Below are 27,260 nucleotides of genomic sequence, written 5' to 3' on the forward strand. Positions count from 1 at the left end.
ATCAATGCATGAGTTTTGGTAAGGTTTTAAATCATCAAAATGTGCCAAGATACTCTAAGTAATACATGTTATTATCAATGTACTTGTTCTTGCATGATCACAGCATAGATATCAAACTATAAGAGAGACTTGTATTGGGACTAGCTCATATTAACTCATTTATTTTTATCATGATAATGCACAGAAAAGGGAAATAAATATGTGATTATGTTTCACATAAGGATTGGGAATAGTGGGCAAATTTACAAAAAAAGTGCACTTCCCCTTTAACAACATAGATTTCTGCAGGTTTAAAAAAAACGTTTTTCTACTTCCTCATTGTTTGAAGTCAAAAGGCCCTTAATCTTTCTCTTTTCCATCTTTGACACTGAACTAAACCTGAAAAACTCAGATTTACTCACAATTCTCTCCTTTTCATTGAACATTTTAGTAGTGAAATAAAATATTTGAGACCCTTCTTCTGCCATATAATCAGTAACATATAACATTAGGAAGGAGATGTGTTTTTGAACAATATCATTTTGAGTAATTGACTTCTTTTTAAGCCTTGTAATTAACCTGAGGGCGGAAACTCAACACTCGAACAGAAAGTAGCCTTAGCAAATAGTACAGACACAAAGGAAGCGAGGGAAGGTATTTGCAGAGAAATGCTGCCATCTAGCGGTGCTTTGCTGGAATCAATAAGTACGGTCTCTAAGGGTCCAACTACACTTGTATTCCAGTACAGTACTTGGGGAAAAAAGATACTTAGAAGATACCTTTTAGCAGCCCAAGGCACCTTCTATCATCGATTCTACAAAAAAAAGCATTATATCTGCAATGATTCAATGAAATAAAACAAAAATATTTCAAGAAAAAAACTTATAAAGTCATAATACGAGAAACAAAGCAACTTATAAATAAGTGAAGTCAAAATATTATGAGAAAAAAGTTTTAATCGTCTGAAGAAAGTTAAAACATTTGTAAATAATATGTAAAAAACAGTGGAAATAATTAAAATAGTGTAATTTGACAAAAATAAAAACAAACTATTACAGTTTTTCTCGATTGTTTAAACACATTTTGTGAAAGGATGCCTCATATTCTCAGAACTCTAAACACAAATCCAAAAATCACTCCCACATTTCTGAAAACCCCTCAATTCTCTCAAAAATTCCCTAAAAAATGAAACTTTACATCCAAAACAGTCTTGTCAAAATGGTGTTTTGTCTCCAAATGAGGCACACAAACCACAATATGAACAACATTTATATGAACCAGTTGAACACTGATGTGCTCCATGTAAAACACTGGGATTACATCATATTCATCATGACTCGGGCCTTTTTGTGTTCAGTGTGACACTTCTTGCTAAATATTTTAGAATTGTTTTTTGTTTTTTTTGTATTTTTTTTGACTCAGAACACAAAATTACACAGAAATATTTGTTTTATTTTTCACATAAAAACAATCTACGAAGTGTTCATCACAGCCAACACAAAGTTCCACATACAGTGGTCTGCATCTAAATGTATACAGCTTCAGTTAAAGAAATAATAATAATAATAATAAACAAAAAAATCAATGAATAACAAAGCAAAATACTATGCTGCATCACGTCTTCTGTTTGGGTCAGGCCACAGCACCTCATCTACATCCCATGCAAGGTTTTCTCTGGCCAAGCAGCGGGGGAAATATGGCCTAGCATGGCCAATCCAGCCATGGAAAGCATCCGCTGGAATCTGTCTACATTCATCTTCCATAGCTTGGAGAAGGGGATTGTGTGTTTGTGGATTTCTGACCCTTTGCCCAGCCCCCCTCATTGTTAGACCGCTAATTGTAAACATGTGTGCCAGGTGTTTACCCATGTGATGAGTCAGTGTGAATAATAGGAATATTCATTTGACTCTTTTGAGTGGCATTGTGTTCTTTGTGAAAACAAGAAGTTTACTTCATGGAAATTGTGCCAAAACTCAAAAGAATTCTGTGTAGTGTTTTGTAAAAAAGTGTGTTGTAGATCTGCAGTCTGAGTGTAAAGCAGGAATTGTGCTTCTAGTTTAGCAGACTTGGTTCATGGAGTTGGTGCATTGGTTCTATGTTGGGGTCATTGAGTCTCAGGCATCACAAATTGTGGGTAAACAATCGAGAAAAACTGTAAAAGTGAGTCGAGATTACTTGAGTTCTATTGTTGATACAACAAAAATATTTGTTTATTTGACCTAATAAAGAAAGTTCTCGAAAAAAAGCACTTGAAATTGATCTTTTAAGTTGGAGAAACTTCGTTGTGAGTTGAAATTACCTAAAATAATTTGCTAGATTTAATCAAAATTTTAAGGCAGCGACAAATTATTTTAAGTTGAGTCAACTAGGATTTTTTTACAGTGTACTGATACATGGTTGCAAACAGCAGAGAATACATTAGAGTACATTTAGATACGGTAAGCATTCATAAGCATTTTTCACACATTTTGTTAGTCACTTACTGTATTTGCCGTGTATTAGGTAAAGTTCAATGTCACAATCTGCATCGCCTCCTGTGTGACAGTTTTTGTGTTTCACGTTGTTTGCCTTAGTTCCGGTTTTCATGCTCTTATTTTGTAGTTTTTCCTGTGTTGGTCTGCCCTGTTTCCAGTCACTTTTACTTTCCCTTCTACGCGCACCTGTTTCTAATTTGATTGTCTTATTTAGTTCAGCCGGGTGCGTTTGCCGGTTGTTGGTTCATTGTTTGTCCTTTGCAACGTGTCGTATTTCGCCGTATTTCAGAAATAAAAGCCAAGCTTTTTCCTGCACCATTCGCTTCATCTCTGCATCCTGGGGTCGCATCGCAACACCTGCATGCCGAACCGTGACAGTTCAATATGGTAAGATAAGACACTATGGAAAAGATGAAAAGTTTTGTTGTGTTTTCCTGTCTGCTAAGGTCTCTTACATACATTTGAAGAATTTATTTAGTTTATCTGGGACATCTAACGGTTTTTAGTGGTGAGGATAAGTGGTGCAAGCTAATGCTAACAGAGCCAACAGGAGAACGCCCAACTGTCCACCTCCTGACCATTCTCTGCTCTGCCTTGGCATTATTAACTTTGACAGCTTTAATGTTCAAACATTCATTGTTTAGGAATAACACACTACCTTTGATGAACTAAGCTGCTAGACGAGGTCGTGTGCGTCATCTCCTGCTGGAAAATGGCGTCCCCGGCATGTGCTAGTTACTAGACTGCAGTTACAGACTGCCACCACACGGTGTCGCCAAAACACTGCATAGCATTTATGATTTTTTTTTGGCGGAGCTGACATGTGAGGCATAAGTTTTTTAATAAGGAGCACATTCATGATTGAAGGTGCATGTTTGTGTGTTGCTATGGTCCATATGAATGTGAACCACATGCTTTTTCCCCTTTATGAAGTCTTCAGGGCCGAGTTGACTGAAATAACTCAGCAATTATGGCAGTAAAAGCAAATGAAGTCTTGGCTCCCACCTTCGCTGGACAATTTTAATAAGATGGTTTATGGTGGGGAGCAGCATGAATGCTAGCACATTTACACATAACTATTATAAGTCACATGTTGGCTTTTACTTGCTCAGCTCTACAGGAGGAAGACCTGGTCATGTGACCTGGCTGGATTATTGACTGGTTTGTTTACATGATTTAGTCAATAAATACATAGGTCACAAAATGTCATAAGCAGTATTATATAATACTGCATTATCATTTATGAGGTGTTCAGTATAACATGAAAAAAAAAATCAAATTTTTCTGAGTTAAATAGCAGTTAATGTCATATTCGGTCGAGTGGTTAGCGAGAAGACCTCACAGCTAGGAGACCAGGGTTCAATTCCACCCTCGGCCATCTCTGTGTGGAGTTTGCATGTTCTCCCCGTGCATGCGTGGGTTTTCTCCGGGTACTCCGGTTTCCTCCCACATTCCAAAAACATGCTAGGTTAATTAGCCACTCCAAATTGTCCATAGCTATGAATGTGAGTGTGAATGGTTGTTTGTCTATATGTGCCCTGTGATTGGCTGGCCACCAGTCCAGGGTGTACCCCGCCTCTCGCCTGAAGACAGCTGGGATAGGCTCATCCATGAATGAATGAATGAATGAATGAATTAACAAATGTCATATTCATTCATTAAGATAAAAGCATGCGTGTGTTATTCACTAAGACAACATCTGTCGAGTGGATGTTTACTCCCATCACTTCTAGCTGACAAATCACCGGGGGACTTCAATGTTGAAGGATGGCAGTGGAATGTTAAAGGTACCTGTTAAAGGGGGAGGTAAAGATGGGACTTAAACCTTGAAGGTAGGCGTTAAAGGGCTTAAACCTTAAAGATGGGAGTTAAATGTTAAAGGGGGAGTTAAACATTCAAGATGGAAGTTAAATGTTAAAGATGGGAGATAAACATTTAAGGTGAGAGTTTAATATTAAAATGGGAATTAAACATTAAAGATGGGAATTAAACATTAAAGATGGGAGTTAAAAATTTAAGGTGAGAGTTAAACGTTAAAGGGGGAGTTAAACATTCAAGATGGAAGTTAAATGTTAAAGATGGTAGATAAACGTTTAAGGTGAGAGTTAAACATTAAAGATGAGACTTAAATGTTAAAGGGGAAGTTAAACATTCAAGATGGAAGTTAAATGTTAAAGATGGGAGCTAAACATTTGAGGTTTGAGTTTAATATTAAAATGGGAATTAAACATTAAAGATGGGAGATAAACATTTAAGGGGAAAGATTAATATTAAATGGGAATTAAACATTAAAGATGGGAGATAAACGTTTAAGGTGAGAGTTAAACATTAAAGATGAGAGCTAAATGTTAAACGGGGAGTTAAACATTCAAGATGGAAGTTAAATGTTCAAGATGGGAGATAAACATTTAAGGGGAAAGATTAATATTAAATGGGAATTAAACATTAAAGATGGGAGTTAAACATTAAAGATAAGAGTTAAATTTTAAAGGAGGAGTTAAACATTCAAGATGGAAGTTAAATGTTAAAGATGGGAGCTAAACATTTGAGGTTTGAGTTTAATATTAAAATGGGAATTAAACATTAAAGATGGGAGTTAAATGTTTAAGGTGAGAGTTAAACGTTGAAGATGAGAGTTAAATGTTAAAGGGGGAGTTAAACATTCAAGACATGATTGAACATAAAAGGTGAGAGTTTAATGTTACAATGGGAGTTAAACATTAAAGATGGGAGTTAAACGTTTAAGGTGAGAGTTGCACGTTAAAGATGGGAGTTAAAAGAGTTCAAACAGTAGCGGCTCATAAACTAATCTAATAATAATCTAATGTGATGGCATGGCTGCACGTTGTGTTTCGTGATGCGAGTTAGCACGTGAGCTAGCATGGATGCAGACACACGGCTGCTACTCATTGTGGAATGACATCACTAGGAGCGAACCTTGGGCCTCTCCCAGGCACACCAGCAACACAACCATGGTTTGTTTACCTCCTATTCCACATGAGACATGCATCCCCAGCCCCCACCCCCCAGCCCCACTTTCACCATCACTCTATAAAGACATGACGGTGGAAAGGAGAAAGGTGTGTACTGTAAATACTACTGTATAAATCCCTGGCAGAGCTCCTGATGGCGGAGGCGACAACGTCTCTCCTTGCTGGAAAGAAGGTGGTGGTTATCCAGTAAAGCAGACGCAGACGCCCCCCTAACTGCTGCTCGAGACACCCTCCCCAAGGTGCCTCCTGGGACTTTTCACGCCGCCACCCCCAACATCATCAGGCGTGCCAAGACGACCTTCCACCAGGATCTAAAATCAGTTAGGAGCAAAAATATTCTGAGTTATTCTGAATATTCAGAGTTTGGTGTTAAGGCCCCTGTAATCCACACAGAACCGGGGTGCCCCATCCTTCCGGGGAGTCAGCACTCCAGGTGATATTGACGGCTCAATTAGTCCATTGGCAAGCATTATCTTCGCTGTTGCCGCTGTTTTTGGCAGGACACCCTGGAGGCCCTCCACTGGCGCCTCATCAGTCGTCCTGATTTTATGGCTAATGATCCTGGTGGCACCAGTGGTCTCAGTCCAAACGTTTGGCCATTTCTGCAGCAGCTGCCTCACAACTTCAGGCTGAGCTTCAAAGAAAGGAATGTTGGATGGGTGGGCTTTGGGCTCCTCGACAACCGCCATGTAAAAGTTCACCCAAGAGTGAGTATGATTCCTGTGTAGTTGATCTCTGGTCTTGTTGAGCAACCTTAACTCTCTTCCACCTGACATAACATACTTGCCAAGATGAGGTTTCATAGACCATGACAGCAGTTTTCTTACAGCTGAGTCTTGAAAATAGTGACACGCTTGGGGACCCCACTAACTCTGCTGATGGACTTTTGTGGCCATTACAACTAGAGCTCTCTAGACATGAAATAACACCCCCACAGTCACCTTTTAAACTCCTATTACCCACCATAATAGACGTAATAACAGAAAATAAGACATCTTTAGGGCCTTCTAAATGTGCTTTTTAACATTACTAGAGACCTCTAGATGGGAAATAACACCCCTACAGTCACATTGTAAACTCCTATTACCCACCATAATAGACGTAATAACAGAAATTAAGGCATAAAAAAAACCTCCTTAGGGCCTTCTAAATGTGCTTTTTAACATTACTAGAGACCTCTAGATGGGAAATAACACCCCTACAGTCACCTTTTAAACTCCTATTACCCACCATAATAGACATAATAACAGAAAATAAGACATAAAAAAACCTCTTTAGGGACTTCTAAATGTGCTTTTTAACATTACTAGAGACCTCTAGATGTGAAATAACACCCCTACAGTCACCTTTTAAACTCCTATTACCCACCATAATCGACGTAATAGAAGAAAATAAGACATCTTTAGGATCTTCTAAATGTGCTTTTTAACATTACTAGAGACCTCTAGACGTGAAATAACACCCCTACAGTCACCTTTAAACACCTATTACCCACCATAATAGACGTAATAACAGAAAATAAGACATCTTTAGGGCCTTCTAAATGTGCTTTTTTGAACATTACTAGAGACCTCTAGACGTGAAATAACACCCCTACAGTCACCTTTTAAACTCCTATTACCCACCATAATAGACGTAATAATAGAAAATAAGACATAAAAAACCTCTTTAGGGCCTTCTAAATGTGCTTTTTAACATTACTAGAGACCTCCAGACGTGAAATAACACCCCTACAGTCACCTTTACACTACAATTACCCAATTTAGTAGTTATAATGTGAAACACTAAAACAGTTTACCACCTTCTAAATACACTTTCTAACATTATTAGAGCCCTCTGGACACGAAATAGCACCCCTATAGTCACCTTTACACTCATATTACCCAATATAGTAGATGTAATATTAGAAAATAAGACAAATTGACTGGTGCATACAGATGAGTAAAGTCACATGAGTGTATTTTTTTACTTTATTTTTATTTTTTATTTTTCATTTTTTTTGGTCATTCCTAAAATACAGATACTGGTGTATACAGATGAGTAAAGTCACATATGAGTGTATTTTTTTATTTTTTATTTTTGGAATGACCAAACAAATGAAAAATAAAAATTATTTTTTTTTGGAATGCCCAAAAAAATGAAAAATAAAAATAAAATAAAAAAATACACTCATATGTGACTTTACTCATCCATTATTTTTGGAATGACCAAAAAAAAATCATTTTTATTTTTCATTTTTTTGGTCATTCCAAAAATAAAATACACTCATATGTGACTTTACTCATCTGTATACACCAGTCATTATTTGCACTATGACTATTTACCATTGCACTAAAATTAATATATCTGCAATATGTCTGCTCCTGCATATGCTCCTGTGCAATACTATGTGTATATATCTTGGATATCTTGTATATATCTTGTTAAATTGTCTTTTTTACTCTTTTTTTTAACTTGACTACTGCACTGAAAGGAGAAGCTCTCCAATCTCGTTGTACATCTCATATGACAAAGGCCATTCCATTCCATTCCAAATTACGTAAAGCCTCTTTATGACTATCTATGTGCTTTTTAACATTACTAGTGCCCTCTAGACTTCATAACACCCCTAAATTATATATGTTTGCAAAATGATCACTTTGGTAAATAACAAGTTTATTGTCATGTAATACGACAAGCTGCTGGGTGAAGTGCTGAGGGATGTCGAGTAGACGCATGAAAAGAAGACATCATCAGTGAATGCAGATTACATATTTATTCCATAAAAACCTTGTCGTGTAAAAGCAAAGAAGACTAATCTTCCAAGGTAACAATAAATGGTTAATAAAAGGTGCTAGATGGAGGTACAGTATGACGAGCGGAGTATTAGGATGCATTTGACACCTCGTCTCAAGCAGCCGTTTCTTCATCTTTTTTTTTTTTTTACGAGTGAGGAAATTGTTTGGTGGGAAAGTCCCCTCAGCCTTGTCCTTGTCCAAGGTCAAAAAGCACAACAGCTCGGGTCTGGGTCGGACCCGTCGTCCTTCCGCTTTGTACGCAACGCCCCAAGGACACGGCACAATGTCTTTTACGTCATCATGGCCGCCATTGTTTGACAATGACGCATGTGACGCGCACGAGAAAAGAAAAGAAGAAGAAGAAGAATAAAAGAAAGGACATAAACGGAGCCCACGCGCCCTTGGCAGCGTTCTCCGACAGAGCGGCTCAAAGTGGCAAGCAGGATGATTGCACAAAAAAAAGGGAAGTCATTCATATGAATCATTCTTTTACATTAGTGATGCGACACATTTTGGTGGGGGGTGTCAAACCGATACCTTCCTGATTATCAAATTAGGATTTGATCAAGTGTACCTCATCAAAAGACTACTACCAGTACTACCAGGGGAAGCAGGGCATAGAGGGGGAAGGGCCACCCACTGTGGCCCAGCAAGGTGCACCGTATTGGGGCACAGCAGCTGTGACGCCACGGAGGCCTCGGGTACGGCCTGTCATAACAATACATTAACTCAGCGATAATTGTGCTACAAATGATCGTCAATAATCGATATCGGAGACAAACATTTCTTCATGAAGTCATTCGCTAACCAAAGATGCATTTATTTTAGAAGCTTTTCTTGCGTGAGAGACATAAAGAGGCATAAAGAGGTGATGAGTGTGTGCGCCGTGTGACCTTCAGCCATTTTGGGTTTGTAGTTTTGTGCTAATTGCCTCATATTCAGTGAGTTTCCATTTTTCGTGAAATGTATCTTTTCACAAACAGCTGCTTTTCTCACAGATACTTTTTTTTCCTGATGAAAGACTGAGTCTAATCTGTCTTTTGGTAGGTTCCATGGTTACATATAAATATAGAAATAGCACAATGTTCTGTGTCTTTTGAAAAATGGCTGTCATGAATGGTGTAATTCACATTTCAACCACTAGATGGTACTCAAGTGTGAGCCACATTAGCCTATCGCCTGTGCGTGTGTTTGCGATGTAGCAGGATCAGCCCCTGTACGTTTTACTTCCCAGTTGAGGAACGCTCCGTGTGTGGCGTCAGTCTGTTTAAAACACAAATATTCCCACATTCGCCTTGGAAACTATTCCTTTTGTTCTGTCATGGAGCTAACTGGCTACTCCACGATGTCGGTATTCCTGACTAGCACGCAAAATGTCTTCCTCTTAGAGTGGATGTTTATGTTTGTTTACAAGCCAGCTCGGGGGGAGGAGCGCTTGTTTGCTGAGCTGCACAGTTTTTTTAATGATTGTCTATCAGAAGTACTTTTAATGATATCAGATTTATCATTCAACATGATAATTACCATTATAAAATTATCATTTATAATAAATGAAAGTTTATTTTTTTTGTTTAAATAAAGTTTAGTTTCATCCTCCTGGGTTTATGGGAAAAAATAACTTTCTTCCAATTGCATGTGGTAGTAGTGGTATGCAGTATATGCAGTAAGCCACATTGCTGGAAGATGCAGTACAAATACAACAACTCATACAGTATCATCATGTAGTACACCGAAACAATCTCATGACATCCATCGTTTACAAATACAAAATCTGCTCAAACACATACTGTGGCTGTAGGCAACGCTCATTCTAGTCATACTTGAGAACAGTTGCTCAAATGAACCAGAAATTAAGGGCAGTGTATATATATATGTATGTATATATATATATGTGTATATATATATATATATGTGTATATGTATATATATATATATGTTTATCATTTATGGTTCCAGACCGTTTACACCAAGTAGCATTCCTTATTCATAAATGGAATATTTTGGTAGTTAGAACATAGAAAAACCTGTTCACCATCTTAATATGCTTCTGAAAATGATTAGAGCCCCCAAGAGATGAAACAACACCCCTATAGTCACCATTACACTCCTATTACCCAATATAGTAGACATAATAAGACATAGAAAACCTGTTTACCACCTTGTAAAGATGCTTTTAACATGATTAGAGCCCTCTAGACATGACATAACACCCCTATAGTCACATTTACATTCCTATTACCCAATATAGTAGACATAATAAGACACAGAAAACCTGTTTACCACCTTGCAAAGATGCTTTTAAAATGATTAGAGCCCTCTAGACATGAAATAACACCCCTATAGTCACCTTTACACTCCTATTACCCAATATAGTAGACATATTAGAAAAAATAAGACATAGAAAACCTGTTTACCACCTTGTAAAGATGCTTTTAAAATGATTAGAGCCCTCTAGAGACAAAATAACACCCCTATAGTCACCTTTACATTCCTATTACCCAATATACAGTAAACCCCGGATATATCGGACTCGGATACATCAGAAATTCGCTCACAACGGACAGATAAAAAAGAACCAATTTTTCTGTAATGCATTTCCAATAAAAATTCATTGCATATATCGGATTTTTTATAACGGATTTCGCCTATTTCGGACAAAATCTCCAGTCCCGTTCCAATGCATTTCCATGAAATTTCCCTCGCATATATCGGATGGCCGCATCGTGGCGCTCCGATTCGCCGAATCGTGACAGGCCGCTATACGACGTCATTTGCAGCGTTTGCAGCGTTGCCTGCGCGTCCAGGTACATTGGAAACCTAGTCAAGGAAGTGCCTTTTTATAACGAATAAATTCCCATTTACGCATATACCGGATATAAATCCGATATATGCGTAAAACGGACATTTTCCGGTATACGCATATAACGGATTTCGCTTATATCGGACAAAACCAGTGGGAACAATTGAATCCGATATAGCCGAGGTTTACTGTAGTAAACATAATAAGACATAGAAAACCTGTTTACCACCTTGTAAAGATGCTTTTAACATGATTAGAGCCCTCTAGACATGAAATAACACCCCTATAGTCATCTTTACATTCCTATTACCCAATATAGTAGACATAATAAGACGAAATAAGACATAAATAACCTGTTTACCACCTTATAAATATGCTTTTAATATGATTAGAGCCCTGTAGACATGAAATAACACCCCTATAGTCACTATACATTTCTATTACCCAATATAGTAGACATAATAAGAAAAAATAAAGACATAATTCTGGCTCACACAATGGGAGGGTACTTTATTGTTGTTCACGCTGTGCTTTGAGTACTTCCTGTGGTGGCTACTGTGTCATCAATGGAACGTTCGGACACCTAGCAACCGGTATATAATACCACTTTATTTGCCAAAGGTTTGATTTAGTCCCAAAATACATACAATTTGTTTAAAAGTGCATTTTTATAGTTTTAGTTTTATAGAAACACTGTGATGCAGTGAATATGTGAAAGTGTGATGTAAAGGTGACTATAGGGGTGTTATTTCATGTCTAGAGGGCTCTACTCATGTTAAAAAGCACATTTAGAAGATGTTAAAGATGCTTTCTAGGTTTTATTTTGTATAGTGAGTAATGTACTTAGAAAGTGTTTTTCTATGCTGCAACGATGCTGTTTATTAAAGTTGAATCCTCCAAAAGCATAAATTAAGGTTGGATTGGATTATGGCTGGATGTCATGATCTTGCTCAGGTGTACCTAATGAAGTGTCTGATGATGTGACGTGGAGGCTGGGCTTCCAGATACTCCCCTACATGAAGTGCTGGTAAAGAAAGTTGGAAGATAAGATAAGAAGATGATGGTGATGATGGTCATGAAGGTCATGCAATGTTGCCTTCAACATCAATAATGACGTCTTCGTTTGCTCCGCCCCCTCCAGGAGGAAAAGGAAGTGGTGCTTGTGAGAGGAGGCACCAGGTGCAAGCAGCCCCCACAGTCAGTCTAGTGGTCGTGGGAAGCGGATTAGGGGGGGGTGGTTGCCGCAAGACGACGAGTGAAAGGCCGCATGCGTTTCATCCAACATGGCGGGGTTCGTGTCCGTTTGGGTCGGTCTCACACAGGTTTGGGGGGGGGGGGGGTTGCTTCATCACACCGGGCGACAGTTGTAATGGTTGGCGTGCTCCGAGTCCACAAACTGAAGGCTGGGTTTCCTCTCGGGTTCCTCGCTTTGGCCGTGCTCTGGCTTGACGCGGCGCGGCGATCGCTTCTTAAAGAAGTCGGACACGAAGCGCACCTGTGAGGGGGGGGGGGCGACACCACAATTTGACCAATATGAGCGGATGCAGGGGTGATAAGGCTGGAAGGTGTGAGGAAGTAGGTCTGGATGGACCTCTGCTACACACACACACACACACACACACACACCTGAGGGGGACACAGAAACGGGGGCCATAAAACACTAGGCCCTACAGGCCGTCTAATTACATGCAGCACCATGAAGTCTAAAGGTGGGGGTATGGGGGGGGGTCTCATATGCACGCTAGCTAATGGCGTGAACTCAGCCCATTTCCTTGGATGGACCAGACATGGATGGATGTGGCTTTCTATAAAGTCCCCCCCCCCACACACTTAGTACTTCCTGTCTGGAGCCAGACATAGAAATATAGGGAACATATAAAAAAAGTGCAGTCTTGTGACGTGCACAATCAACCCAAAAAAATTTTTTTATGGAAAAATTGGAATGTTTGGTCCGCTGTTAGCATCTGTCACTAATACTAGCAATGCTTGGTTGCCGTGGCAACAACCCTGATGTAACTATGGTATTATTGTCAGGTATTACTTATCGTAGCTTGACCACGTGGCAGAAAGTGTTTGAGAACTGATGTTGAGCGCGGCGAAATGAATACTATGCATCCAGGAATGAGTACTATGCATTTAGGAATGAGTACTATGCATCCAGAAATGAGTACTATGCATCCAGAAATGAGTACTATGCATCCAGAAATGAGTACTATGCATTTAGGAATGAGTACTATGCATCCAGAAATGAGTACTATGCATCCAGAAATGAGTACTATGCATCCAGGAATGAGTACTATGCATTTAGGAATGAGTACTATGCATCCAGAAATGAGTACTATGCATTTAGGAATGAGTACTATGCATCCAGAAATTAGTACTATGCATCCGGAAATGAGTGCTATGCATTAGGAAATGTGTACTATGCATTAGGAAATGTGTACTATGCATTAGGAAATGAGTACTATGCATTTAGAAATGTGTACTATGCATTTGGAAATGTGTACTATGCATTTAGAAATGAGTACTATGCATTTGGAAATGAGTACTATGCATTTAGGAATGAGTACTATGCATTTAGAAGTTATTCAACTTCATGCTTTATGGAAAAAATTGGAATGTTTGGACCGCTGTTAGCCTCTGTCACTAATATTAGCGATGCACGGTTGCCATGGCAACAACTCTTCTGTAACTATGGTATTATTCTCAGGTATTACTTATCGTAGCTTGAACACGTGTCAGAAAGCGTTTGAGAACTGACGTTGAGCGCGGCGACCAGCGCCCCCTGCAGCAGCCCCACCAGCACGTCGCTCCAGTGGTGCTTGTAGTCGGAGACCCTCGTGTAGCCCACATACACAGCGAAGGCCACCAAGAAGAACTGGATGGTGGGTCGGAGGAGGCGAGCCCACTTGGCCACCAGCCGGGCCTGCACGTAGAGCTGTGGAAGACGGTGAGAAAGGAAAAGAAGGAAAGAAGAAAAAAAGTGTGAGAAGCTTTCTGGAGGTAGGATGGAGAAGATAAACCACTTTATGATCACGTCTGTGGGCACTGGTGCTGTTAAATGACTACCACCCACCTGAGATGGGCACCACCCACCTGAGATGGGCACCAACCGTCCAGAGATGGGCACCACCTATCCAGAAATGAGTACTATGCATCCAGAAATGAGTACTATGCATCCAGAAATGAGTACTATGCATCCAGAAATGAGTACAATGCATTTAGGAATGAGTACTATGTATCCAGAAATGAGTACTATGCATCCAGAAATGAGTACTATGCATCCAGAAATGGGTACTATGTTATTTGGGAATGAGTACTATGCATTTAGAAATGAGTACTATGCATTTAGAAATGAGTACTATGCATTTAGAAATGAGTACTATGCATCCAGAAATGAGTACTATGCATTTAGAAATGAGTACTATGCATCCAGAAATGAGTACAATGCATTTAGGAATGAGTACTATGTATCCAGAAATGAGTACTATGCATCCAGAAATGAGTACTATGCATCCAGAAATGGGTACTATGTTATTTGGGAATGAGTACTATGCATTTAGAAATGAGTACTATGCATTTAGAAATGAGTACTATGCATTTAGAAATGAGTACTATGCATCCAGAAATGAGTACTATGCATTTAGAAATGAGTACTATGCATCCAGAAATGGGTACTATGCATTTAAAAATGAGTACTATGCATCCACAAATGAGTACTATGCATCCGGAAATGAGTACTATGCATTTGGGAATGAGTACTATGCATTTAGAAATGAGTACTATGCATTTAGAAATGAGTACTATGCATCCAGAAATGAGTACTATGCATTTAGGAATGAGTACTATGCATCCAGAAATTAGTACTATGCATCCAGAAATTAGTACTATGCATTTAAGAATGAGTACTATGCATTTAAGAATGAGTACTATGCATCCAGAAATGAGTACTACGCATTTAGGAATGAGTACTACGCATCCAGAAATGGGTACTATGCATTTAAAAATGAGTACTATGCATCCACAAATGAGTACTATGCATCCGGAAATGAGTACTATGCATTTGGGAATGAGTACTATGCATTTGGGAATGAGCACTATGCATTTAGAAATGAGTACTATGCATCCAGAAATGAGTACTATGCATTTAGAAATGAGTACTATGCATTTAAGAATGAGTACTATGCATCCAGAAATGAGTACTATGCATTTAGGAATGAGTACTACGCATCCAGAAATGAGTACTACGCATCCAGAAATGGGTACTATGCATTTAAAAATGAGTACTATGCATCCAGAAATGAGTACTATGCATCCAGAAATGAGTACAATGCATTTAGGAATGAGTACTATGTATCCAGAAATGAGTACTATGCATCCAGAAATGAGTACTATGCATCCAGAAATGGGTACTATGTTATTTGGGAATGAGTACTATGCATTTAGAAATGAGTACTATGCATCCAGAAATGAGTACTATGCATTTAGAAATGAGTACTATGCATCCACAAATGAGTACTATGCATCCGGAAATGAGTACTATGCATTTGGGAATGAGTACTATGCATTTAGAAATGAGTACTATGCATCCGGAAATGAGTACTATGCATTTGGGAATGAGTACTATGCATTTAGAAATGAGTACTATGCATCCAGAAATGAGTACTATGCATTTAGAAATGAGTACTATGCATTTAGAAATGAGTACTATGCATCCAGAAATGAGTACTACGCATCCAGAAATGAGTACTATGCATTTAGAAATGAGTACTATGCATCCAGAAATGAGTACTATGCATCCAGAAATGAGTACACCCCTCTAAATAAATGGCTTGCCCCCCCCCTCCCAAATCACCATTTTAGAAGTGAAAATATTAAGAGAAAAAGTTTTAATCCAAGAAGACAATGAGGTAATTTTCTCAGAATAATGTTGTAATATTCTAAATATTTCCATGAACACGATGGAGATGGACATGATATTTTGTGTCTTATTCCCCAACATGACTGGCGGGAGTAATTCCACTTTGTGGTAAGTCTAGATCAGGGGTCAGCAACCCGCGGCTCCAGAGCCGCATGTGGCTCTTCAGCCTCTTTGTTGTGGCTCCCTTTGCAATGCTTGAATATTTTTTAACACCACAGTGGGGAAAAAGCATGTCTTTGTAATGAGTTTTAAAAAATCCAACTTTGTGTGAGTCCATGAATGCATCCTGACTGAGTTCTGACTGGTGATTGGATGAGTACAAGGATGAGCAGACAGGATGCTATTCAGTTCTCTCTCACAGGTAAACATTAAGGAAAATACTTTATAAATACTTTTCATACTTTCCCAAAGCTATTTGACAATTCTAAAAAATAAATTAGAGATCATATAAAACAGCGACATTGGAACTTCAGGTATCAGGTAAGTTTACAGTAATTTACACATATATTTATGTAAGTTTATATTTAATATAATACTAGCAAGAGTACTCCAACTTGTTTTTTTCTTATCTGAACTACTTTGATAGCCCCAAATTCCCTCCAATTTTGTTTTAAACATACTATGTTTTGCGGCTCCAGGCTATTTTTCTTTAGTGAGCAAGGGGGTGAAATGGCTCTTTTCATAATAAAGGTTGCCGACCCCTGGTCTAGATGAATCTAGGAAAGAGGAAGATGATGGACTGGTGCGTTCCTTCGTCTTCATCAGGTTTAGTCTCTGTGTGTATTTACTGCTCCACACCTACACGTGTCTTGCATCCTTTTCACCCACTCATTCCTTCCCGTCTGGATGGGACCACTTGCTAATCCGGCCCACAGTTTGGGCCTGCAGGGAGCCCAAACGAGGACAATGGATCCGAGACGCTTGGCTGAGCCAGTTAGAATTTAGAATGACTTTCCACGGCTAAGAATCCTGTCTTGGCCCACGAAGCCATCTGAGCACCAGCGATAAAAAGCTGGCAGTGGAAGAGTGAGCAGGTCTGCCGGTGAAGGTGCCAAGTTGGCATCACACCTCCACACCTCCACACCGCTGGTGACCACGCTGCTTTGCTTGGCCTCCTGCAAGCCGTGCTGTGGGTGTGGAATACCGTATGTCTGGAAGGACGGACATGTTTTTGTGACAGCATCCACATTCTTCCTGCTCAGCTTCTGGCCTTTTAAGGCATTTGGCTTTCCCCGGCGTAAAGACCATCTGGGGACTATTATCAGGTCTGCAGGGAACCCCCATCGCATGGATATTTCCATAAACGACACCATGCATGTATGTTGATTTACATGCTGGTGTTCTTTTTACACCCTGTCAAGGGTTTCCAGCTGCGGAAAAACATATTCAATAAGACCAGATCTGCCCAGATCAAGTCTCATGGGCGCTCGGCCTGGGATGGTGATAAAGAAATCAATGCATCACACAATAAATGAAGTGTTGCCTCCAAGCACATTTCTTCCATAGAACAACGGCATGAACGGAGTGAGCCCTTTTGTCAATCATACCGTCTCTTTGTTTCAGTGGGTGGAGGCGGGGCCACTACCAAGTAAAAGAAAGGGTGCTTACCGCCAAGAAGAGCATGCAGTACATGCCAAAGGACGAGTGACCCGAGTAGAAGGACAACCTGGAGAGGAAGACATCATTCTATACGTTACACCTGCTATCCTCATGTCATCATCTGCAGGTTGGGTTTCGTGCTATCCACCTCTTCATCGGCTTACCTTGACTCCGTGACGTCAGGCGTCTTGCCCGTGCAGTTGATCTCCTGCATGTAGCCCGTGCACACCCGGGGCGCGCACACCGCCATGAAGTTGGGCCTCGGGCGGCCGATGGTGAACTTGGCGAGGTCGGTGAGTGACTGGCTGACGGCGGCTCCAAACAGGAAGGTGCCCACGACTTTGTAGAGCGCCGCCACGTACTGGTTGAAGTGGGAATTGGAGTAAATCCTCTTGCTGTACACCAGATAAGCCTCTCCAGAAGAGATCTGAGTGCAAGAAGAAGGCGGTCATGTTTTTTATGTTGAATTTTGGATCAGCTGATTTCTCCTGGATGTGACGTACAATGACCACCGTGCAGGAGATGGTGACGGCCGCCAGCATGCTGTGGCTGATGGTGTCCGGCTTGAGCGGGTACATGATGCTCTCGTCGTCGCAGTACACCCCCCTCTGGTAAGGTTTGAAGACGATGGTCATGACGATGAAGGGCAGTGCCGCTGTAGCAAAACACCCAAATGTCAATCACTATGGCTGCACTCGTCAGGATGACATCATCAATACTCACATGGCAAACAATCACACTATAAACTACTCACCGTGGGACACAATTCAACCATTTGGGCAAATGTTCTAAAAGATAACATTGAGTGTTCGAATGCTAATGTTAGCATGTTAACATTGCTAGCATACTAACATTGGCATAGACACATTTTTTACCCATTTGCATAGGTACACACTATTATGGTAGGTGTTAACATGCTAATGTTAGCATTGCTAGCATGCTAATATTAGCATAATAAAGCTTTTAGCCATGGATAGACACTTATACAAACACTTGGCACAATCATGCTAGGTGTTAACATGTTAGCATAATAACATCAGCATAGTAGCATTTTTTGCCGTTTCTTAGCTAACATTAACATGTTGGCATTGCTGGTTATGCTGATGTTAGCATAATAACATCAGCATAGTAGCATTTTTTGCTGTTTGTTAGCTAACATTAACATGTTGGCATTGCTGGTTATGCTGATGTTAGCATAATAACATCAGGATAGTAGCATTTTTGCTGATTGTTAGCTAACATTAACATGTTAGCATTGCTAGCATGGTAAAATGAGCATACAATTTTTTGGCGATTTTCATTAATTTAAACTTAAGCTGACAGCGTTATCATGCTCGGTGTTAGCATGCTACCATTAGCATGCTAACATAATAATACTAACTTTTTATAGCATTTTCAGAGGTAGGCATTTACACACTTAATGCTATTATCCTAGGTATGAGCATGGTAACATTAGCATGTTAGCTTTTTTTAAGTCATTCAAACCTTTCCATGGTATGTTTTCAAGGTTGAGGAATCTAGATAGATAGACTCCCTTTATTGTCATTGCACAAAAACACAGTAGTGAAATTGCCAACGAAATGTCGTTGCCTGGCTCCCATATAATAACAGACACAAAAGAAGATAAGTAATAATAAATAATAATAATAATGTGGAGAATAAATAGATAGAATAGACACCAAATATGAACAACATAATGTAAAGTGCAGCGTGAACAGTAAATTGCCCAAATAATTTAAATAATTTAAATAAATAATAATAATGTAAGTAAAGGTAGGGGGGCTTATTTGGCATTCAGCAGTCTGATGGCCAGGGGGAAGTAGCTGTCTCTGAACTCTCATATGGAGATAAAATAAAGATTTGCCCTGTAATTAACAATATGGAGGGGAACTATGGCACTTGGCAGAGGTCTGCGCTCTCCGAGGGATTTCCTAGTTTTTTAATATATTGTACAGTTAATTTTTTTTTTGACAGAGGCAGTTTGACATTGGAAATGATTATTTCTTGATTATTTTCTGAAAAGAAATGTATCAGGAAACAGCAGAGTAATACTTCCTAATATTCATATGAGGGCTTCATCATCATTATAGGGGAATTGTGCTGTCAAGCCGATAAATCCAATAACTGAGCTCTCTTGTAAACAAATATTCACTTTAAGAGAAAGGTTGTTGCACTAAATGATGGGGAAAAAAACATGGCTCGCCCCCCCCAAAAATAAATCAGCCACCTGAAAGTTTGAAAAGTGTAAAAGGTTTGCCGGAGACCTCCAGAGTGTCACACCGGCTGTGTGCCCGAATACAGTGCACCTTGCTGGGCCACAGCTGGTGGCTCCTCCCCCTCTATACTCTTCATGCTAGTAGGAGTTTGTGATGTGGAGATTGATACTGAAATATCAACACTCCAGTTACAATACCAGCTCTTCATGCTCTGAAATTGATTATCAGTACTTGATACTTCAGTCATTTGAGGTCATGTTTCCTTGAAAGGTTTGACTGTTGAATTGTTTGAAATACCATTCATTCATTTTCTACCTTATTCTCACAAGGGTCGCGGGGGTGCTGGAGCCTATCCCAGCTGTCTTTGGGCAAGAGGCGGAGTACACTCTGGACTGGTCGTACATATAGACAAACAACCATTCACACTCACTAAAATACCATTTTTACACAATTATTATTTTTTTTATTCCTTGTTTTTCTGTCATGGAAACTGCAGGAGGTCAGGACTCAAAATAGCAGTCTGACTCGCGGGTTCAAGAACACTAATTTCATCGCACAACAAGAGAATGTAGATTACAGGTACCAATACAAGTTTGAAATGAAAAAAAAAAATAATCCAGCTATTTTAACATTTCCCATAATCCATTTGGTCCCAGCAAAGAGTTTCATTGATGATGCCTGGTGAGGCGCTGCATTGACGTCAGCCTCCCTATTGTGGACAACATTTTTTTAGACCATTTTTTCATTAATTATTGTCACAAGAGGTGTGACTCACATTGAACCACTAGATGGTACTCAAGTATCACGTACTTGTGTGAGCCTCATTAGCTTGACCTAGAAGCACATGTATAAAACGTGAGCGTGAATCCTTGAACCTTTGAGTGACCCCCACGGCATGTATTTAGTTTAGTACACCACTGCAAATGACAACCAGACAACATTTGCCTCCATTTCCCCATCAACAGAGCACGAAGCCATTAGCGCAGGTGTACCTAATGAAGTGTCTGGTGAGCGTCAACGGATCACGACACTTGAGGGGCACGCGGGCCTCCGTGGAAATGGCGTCCAGCCTCGCACTAATGACAGCCGGCTGGCCATCAGGGTCGGGTTTCGGTGTAAAGTGGACTCCTCCCATTCTTTGGAGGAACGAGAGCGAGACTCAAGAGAAATAAACGAGAGGATGTCGGGTCGGGCTGAGTGGGCCCCACCCTCAAAGACGGCCTCGTGAAAACACACAAAAACTACAAACTGACTCATCAGCAAACACAGTAATGACTCGGACATACTACTAGATTTACACATTTTCTATACAGTATACATATGTACACTATACTGCATATATCATATTGGTGGCAGGTTACTAAATACTACAATAGGTTACCACAATAAAGTCATAAAATGACAAAATCCAAGTTGTATTTTTAGTTCAAAGCCTAAAAAAAAATTATATTATGAGTGATGTTTTCAAATAATTGATAACATATAAATATTATGATAAAAATAGTAATAATTGTACTTTTAAGTGAATATCTTTTAAAAATGGTAAAAAAACAAAACTATTATACTACTATATATATATTTCTAGAATAAAGCTGTAATATTAACAGATTTAAATATGATTTATTCATCATAAAAGTCAATTCAAAACAAAAAAAATCCATTAGAAATATATATTTTTTTAAATATTAGACCTTGGTCCTGTTGTAAAACATTGTATTGTGTTATTTTTTTAATTGCAGATTTTAATAATACTGGAATCAAGTTGCAACCATACCTTTTTTTTTACAGAAACATTCATAATATAAGAATATTTAAGTTAGGATTTTTTTTCATTTTGTCAAGAAAAAAAATCATATTCCACAAACAATTTTATTTTTTAAATGCACACAACTAAGGTTATATATATTTCTGCAATAAATCTAATAATATTAATACAATAAATCTGTAATACTACCTGGTTTTTGGCATTTTTTAAATATTTTTTTATTTAAAAAAATATATTTTTAAAAATAATTGTTAAATTAAAAAAACTTTATAAAAATGTTTTAATTATACTGGGATGCAGTTGTAACCATACCAGATAAAACCTTTTTAATTGAAGAGGAAAAGTCCTATTGTAACAATATTTAAGTTAGAAATAGCAAAAATAAATGAAAAAAGTGGAGGTAGAAGTAAAACATAACGCGAGTAAAGTACATGAATATTGGATGGAGTATTAGTACAGTATTAGATCACACGGGGCATGAACGGAGACAGAAAATAGAGACACACAGAGACAGGAAAATAGGTGTGCATGTGTGCGTTGGTGGACAAACAACCATCCTTTGCAGGACTGAAGATGTTTGATGGACACCTTGCACGCCTCCTTCAGTTCAGACCAGACGCCAAAGAGAGATATCAGTTGACCTTGGTACATTCCTCTTCAGGTCTTACTGATACTGCAGACATTTAGTAGTACCAAATGTAAAACCGCATGATTTCAAGGACTTGAGGGCACTGAAACCGTCAACAACACCTGGAAATGGCAGACCTCATCAAATGTCACGCCAAATGTCACGCCACATCAAATTTCAGGTGTCTTTTCTTTGTGATGATAACCATAGAACAGGAACTGGAACCTCCAGCAGCATGTTGCTTAATTATGAATACAAATATGAATAAATATTGGAAATATGTACGCTAATTAAATAACATATGAACAACAAATTTTCCAAGATTTTGTTTTTACAAATTTTTATAAAAATGTGTCATATTATGAGAAACAAAGAAAACGGCAAATGAAACGGACATTTCTGGAAAATGACGTTGTGGAAAAGTTATACTGGCTAATTATTATGGGAGTAAAGTCACAAGAAGTAAGTGAAAAAGTTGAGAAAAATGGGGAAAAGAGCCATAATTTCTTGAGAATAAAGTCAAAATATTATGAGGGAAAAAGTTGTCATCAAAAAAGTAATAATTTTACAAGAAACATTTTGTCATGTTATGAAGAAAAAGAAAATCAAATGTTAAAGAAAATGTGTGACATGAGGAGAAAAAGAAAACAACAAAGAAAATTGGAATATCTGGGAACTTGGGTTGCGGAAAAAGTTGGTTATGGGAATAAAGTCATATTTATGAGACAAAAATTTACATCAAGAAAGTGAAAATAGTTGGGGAAAAAAAAGTGCTGTAATTTTTCAAGAATAAAGCCAAAACATTTCAAGAAAAAAATGACTCAAAAATATCTTAATAAAAGGAAAAATAAAACTATTGTCGAAGCATAACGTTGAAATATTATAAAAAAAAAAGGTGTAATATGATAAACAACAATAAAAACTGGAATATGGAAAATTGCATTGTGGAAGTCAGAACAGAGAATACATGATCAACGAGAATAAAGTCAAATTGTTATAAGAATTAAATTTTTTTTTTATCCAAACGCTGATACTACGTGGGAATGCACCAAGATCTGATGAGCTAATGTGCTAATTTTTAGTCCAGGCCGGTACTGGTGGATGCTGGCTTGGTATTCATTTCATGTTCTTCCTGTCTTACTTTTGCACAATACATCATCAATACGAATATTAGATGGCTGTAATGTATGCAAGTATGTATTGCTAATGTGTTTATTACTACCCAGTTGCTGCTAATACTAGCGCTGCTAGCTCTTCAGCCACGGTTACATTGACAGGAGCCTCCAATTGGCTGTCCTCGGCTGTGCCTGCCGGTAAATAACAGCTCATATTCACATTTTAGCTCGCATCAAAATAGTCTTTTCTTTCTCCATGTCTCATCAATATGCGTTCCTGCTTCTTCCTCAAAAAGTACCCTGCACTCCAAAGGGAAGCGCATGCTATTTTATGGAATTATGAATTGTTTTTATTATGAATGCTCCAAGTGGAAGGTTTGTTTTTCCGCTGCCTGGGGATGATTTAAGCATCCTTTGTGAGCGACTCGATGATTTGGGATGGAAGACATCCACGAGCTGCCCGTTCAGGCCTCAAGCGGCCGCCATGTTTTTCCTCGCGCTGCCAAAATCCTGTTTGTGGCACAGAATCCGGCCTGTAGCCGACATCCTGTCTCGGGCCTGACATGGATTGAAGGCTTGTAGCTGTTGGATGGCAACCTCTGCCTCCTGCCGCCTCGTTGGCAAAGACAAGGGCTGAATGTCAGAAAGACAAATGGATTTGAATCACGGAGCCGTATCGGAATCCAAGTAGATTTCATGTGCACTTTATTCCAAATATAACTTCACTGATTCCTGTCATGCGTCTGTGAGAAAATATGACATCAGCCCACAGAAAAAATGGATGCGGGTAGTTCATCTGCTGGGATACAAACAGTGAGGAGGATGAATGATGGCACTGTTGGATTATTGGGAAGGCTTTTTGCTAAAGTGCTACCATTCATCACATTTTCTACGTATTCCACCAAACCCATTCAGGAATTATTGGCTGCAGTCAACTTGATGAAAATTCAGGCCAAAACCTAATAAAAGATTTTGAGGCAAGGTTGAGCTTGGTTATGGTTTGTGTGCCAGTTTGCCACCAACTACACAGATCCCTACTTCATGCTAACCACTGGGGGCTGCTTAAGGGGTTTGCTTAAATATATGCAGTGGTGTGAAAAAGTCTTTGTCCCTTCCCTGATTTCTTTTTTTTTTTTTGCATGTTTGCCACACTTACAGTGTATGTTTCAGATCATCAAACAAAAGTAAATAGTCAGTGACAAAACATCTCAACACTTTATGCAGAGCTCTATCAATGTGGGACTCAAGCCAACCACAGTGAGAGCCAGTATCCACCAATGGGCAAAACATGGAAGAGTGGTGAACCTTTCCACAAGCCACTCCATGAGGTCACAAAAGACCCCACAACAACATCCAAATAAGTGCAGGCCCCACTTGCCCCAGTTCAGGTCAGTGTTCATGACTCCACCGTAAGAAAGACACTGGGCAAAAACGGCCTGCATGGCAGAGTTCCAAGACCAAAAGCATTGCTGAACAAAAAGAACATTAAGGCTGGTCTCCATTTGGCCAGAAAACATCTTGATGATCCCCAAGACCTTTGGGAAAATACTCTGTGGTCTGGTGTAAAAGCATTTCATAGCAACAGTAAAATATGGTGGTGGTAGTGTGATGGTCTGCTGCTTCAGGACATCCACAGTGATCCAAAACACAGCAGCAAGTCCACCAAAGCAAATGAAGACTTTGGAGCGGCCTAGTCCAAGTCCTGAGCTGAATCCCAATGAGATGCTGTGGCATGACCTTCAAAAGTCCTTGATGCTGGAAAAGCCTCCAATGTGGCTGAATGACAACAATTCCTCCACAGCTGGAAGAGACTCATTGCAAGTTATCACAAAGGCTTGGTTGCACTTGTTGCTGCTAAGGGTGGCCCAGCTACTTATTAGCTTTAGGCTAATCACGTTCTCACACAGAAACATGGAGCTTCGCACCGTTTTCTCCATTCATCATAAAAGGTTTCATTGATAAGTGCATCAAATGTTTATGTTTGTTTGATGATCTGAAACATTGAAGTGTGACAAACATGCAAAAAAACACGTTCTCACACCTGTAAATGATATATTTTTACCATTACACCCTTTTACTAAATATATAATATGACATTATCCCGCCTATTCTTGGACTCTTTGGTATGTGGAAAAATCTGATGAATAAATAGTTAATAAATGCTCTGAAGAAGGAATTCTAATTATAACAAAAACAGTGTGGTGTCTTGAAAACGTAAACAAATGGTGTGTGTGTGTTTGCACATGAGGACACAAAGCGGCCACTTTGTTGCAAAGCACACACACACACACACACACACACACAGAGTAGTGGTCAGGTCAAAAATAGATGCATCTGCAGACAAACTCCAAGCTCCCAGACACCACGAGACAACCCCACAAACCGGGCCGACCCGGCACCAGAGCCACTTAAAGAGCCAGAAGTTCCCCTGGTTGGCGTTCAACTCAGACATCTTTCTGTCCAGCAGTGCAGGCTACGTTCATCAAGGCTAAAAAGGGATAATCTCCTGCCAACGAGCCTGCAGGATGTTGGGATCAGGCTTTCCTTTCCTGGATCAAAGGGGGGTGGAGGGGACATTTAGGGAGACTCTTTGGAGAACACAAGAGTGCACTTCCACCTCCTTCGCTGCCTCGTCGCCTCCTCCCCCCTGCGTGTGATTGTGTTGGTGGCAGCATCATCCTCCGTGTGGAGCAAACAGAAGCCGTGCTCAGTTTAGCACACGCACGTGCAAATTACGCCGGACTTTTCAAACCGCAACCTCAGCTCACTCCATCCGCTCTCGGCCTGAACGGGACGTGATTATTTCAACTTGGAGCAGATCCTGGAGCTCCACTGGCTCAACCTGCTGCTCCTGCACGTCCTTTATTCTCCTCCGCTGCAAAAACACACGCTTGGCTTTGCATTTCTTCCATTCATATTCATATTCATATTCAGGGTGTGTTCATGTGAGACACAGAAGTCACTTGGATTCAAGGTCACACGTGTACACCCTGGACTGGACTCGCCAGCCAATCCCAGGGCACATATAGACAAACAACCATTCACACTCACATTCATACCTATGGACGATTTGGAGTGGCCAATTAACCCAGCATGTTTTTGGAATGTGGGAGGAAACCAGAGTACCCGGAGAAAACCCACGCATGCACGGGGAGAACATGCAAACTCCACACAGAGATGGCCGAGAGTGGAATTGAACCCTGGTCTCCTAGCAGTGAGGTCTACGCGCTAACCACTCGACGGCCGTGCCACCTTAAACTGTAGTTGTGAGAAACAAAAATATTTTTTTGTTAAATTAATTAATAAATTAGGTTGTGAAAATAATGACAATGTGACGAGAAGTCCAAATATGATGAGCATAAAGTTGGAATTACTAGAAGAAAGTTTAAATAGTTGGAAAATGAAAAAAAAATAACAGTATAAACAATATAAAATATTTACAGAAAAAAAACTGTATACTAATGAAGGGAAAAATTGCAGTCGTAGTATTAGTATGAGGAACAAACAAAACTGAATAAAGTTGGATTTTTTGGGAAAATTAAAGACAAAATATGGAAAAAAATAATTATTATAACAATAAAGTTGAAATAGTTGAAAAACTGTGAACATGGAAAAAAAGCTGTAATTTAAAAATATTTAGAGAAAAAGTGAGCTTAATGGCGGAGGAGGAGAACAGAGTTATGAAAGATAGCAGAAATCATACATGCCAATACACCATCATGCTCTGAGCGTGTGCCCCAATACAGTTCACCTTGCTGGGCCACAGCAGGGAGCTTCTCCCCCTCTATGCTCTGGTTCTCCTGGTAGTAGTCATGTGATGAAATGTCATGAGGATTAATTAATAGGTATCTTAATTTGTTCCAGTCCATCTTACGTCCATCTCATGTGCAGAAATAAAAAATAGACAAAAAAGTAATTGGTGATCAAAAATCGTGCATATCTAATGAAAATGAGGCGATGGCCTCATCATATGAAATTGTCAATAAAAACATG

The 27,260-nt window shown here is 39.4% G+C and overlaps 1 protein-coding gene and 1 long non-coding RNA gene across 2 annotated transcripts in view; one reads left to right on the plus strand and one right to left on the minus strand.

Annotated features, from left to right (window-relative positions):
- Positions 1-2,630: 2,630 nt before the first annotated feature.
- LOC131129785 (uncharacterized) lies at positions 2,631-7,476 on the plus strand. The gene is made up of 3 exons (XR_009129890.1): positions 2,631-2,840; positions 5,572-5,766; positions 5,840-7,476. It is a non-coding gene; the product is annotated as an uncharacterized LOC131129785 (long non-coding RNA).
- A 635-nt stretch (positions 7,477-8,111) lies between these two features.
- Positions 8,112-27,260, minus strand: part of plpp2b (phospholipid phosphatase 2b) — a 28,264-nt gene continuing 9,115 nt past the window's right edge. The window contains exons 2-6 of the mRNA XM_058073645.1: positions 18,047-18,198; positions 17,708-17,970; positions 17,553-17,610; positions 13,785-13,961; positions 8,112-12,518 (exon numbers count right to left, since the gene is read on the minus strand). Of these exons, the coding sequence (XP_057929628.1) occupies positions 12,372-12,518; positions 13,785-13,961; positions 17,553-17,610; positions 17,708-17,970; positions 18,047-18,198 (797 nt within the window). The 3' untranslated portion in view covers positions 8,112-12,371. The remainder of the gene's footprint in view (positions 12,519-13,784; positions 13,962-17,552; positions 17,611-17,707; positions 17,971-18,046; positions 18,199-27,260) is intronic.

This window comes from Doryrhamphus excisus, chromosome 5 (genome assembly GCF_030265055.1).
Source record: "Doryrhamphus excisus isolate RoL2022-K1 chromosome 5, RoL_Dexc_1.0, whole genome shotgun sequence".
Taxonomy (NCBI): Eukaryota; Metazoa; Chordata; class Actinopteri; order Syngnathiformes; family Syngnathidae; genus Doryrhamphus; species Doryrhamphus excisus.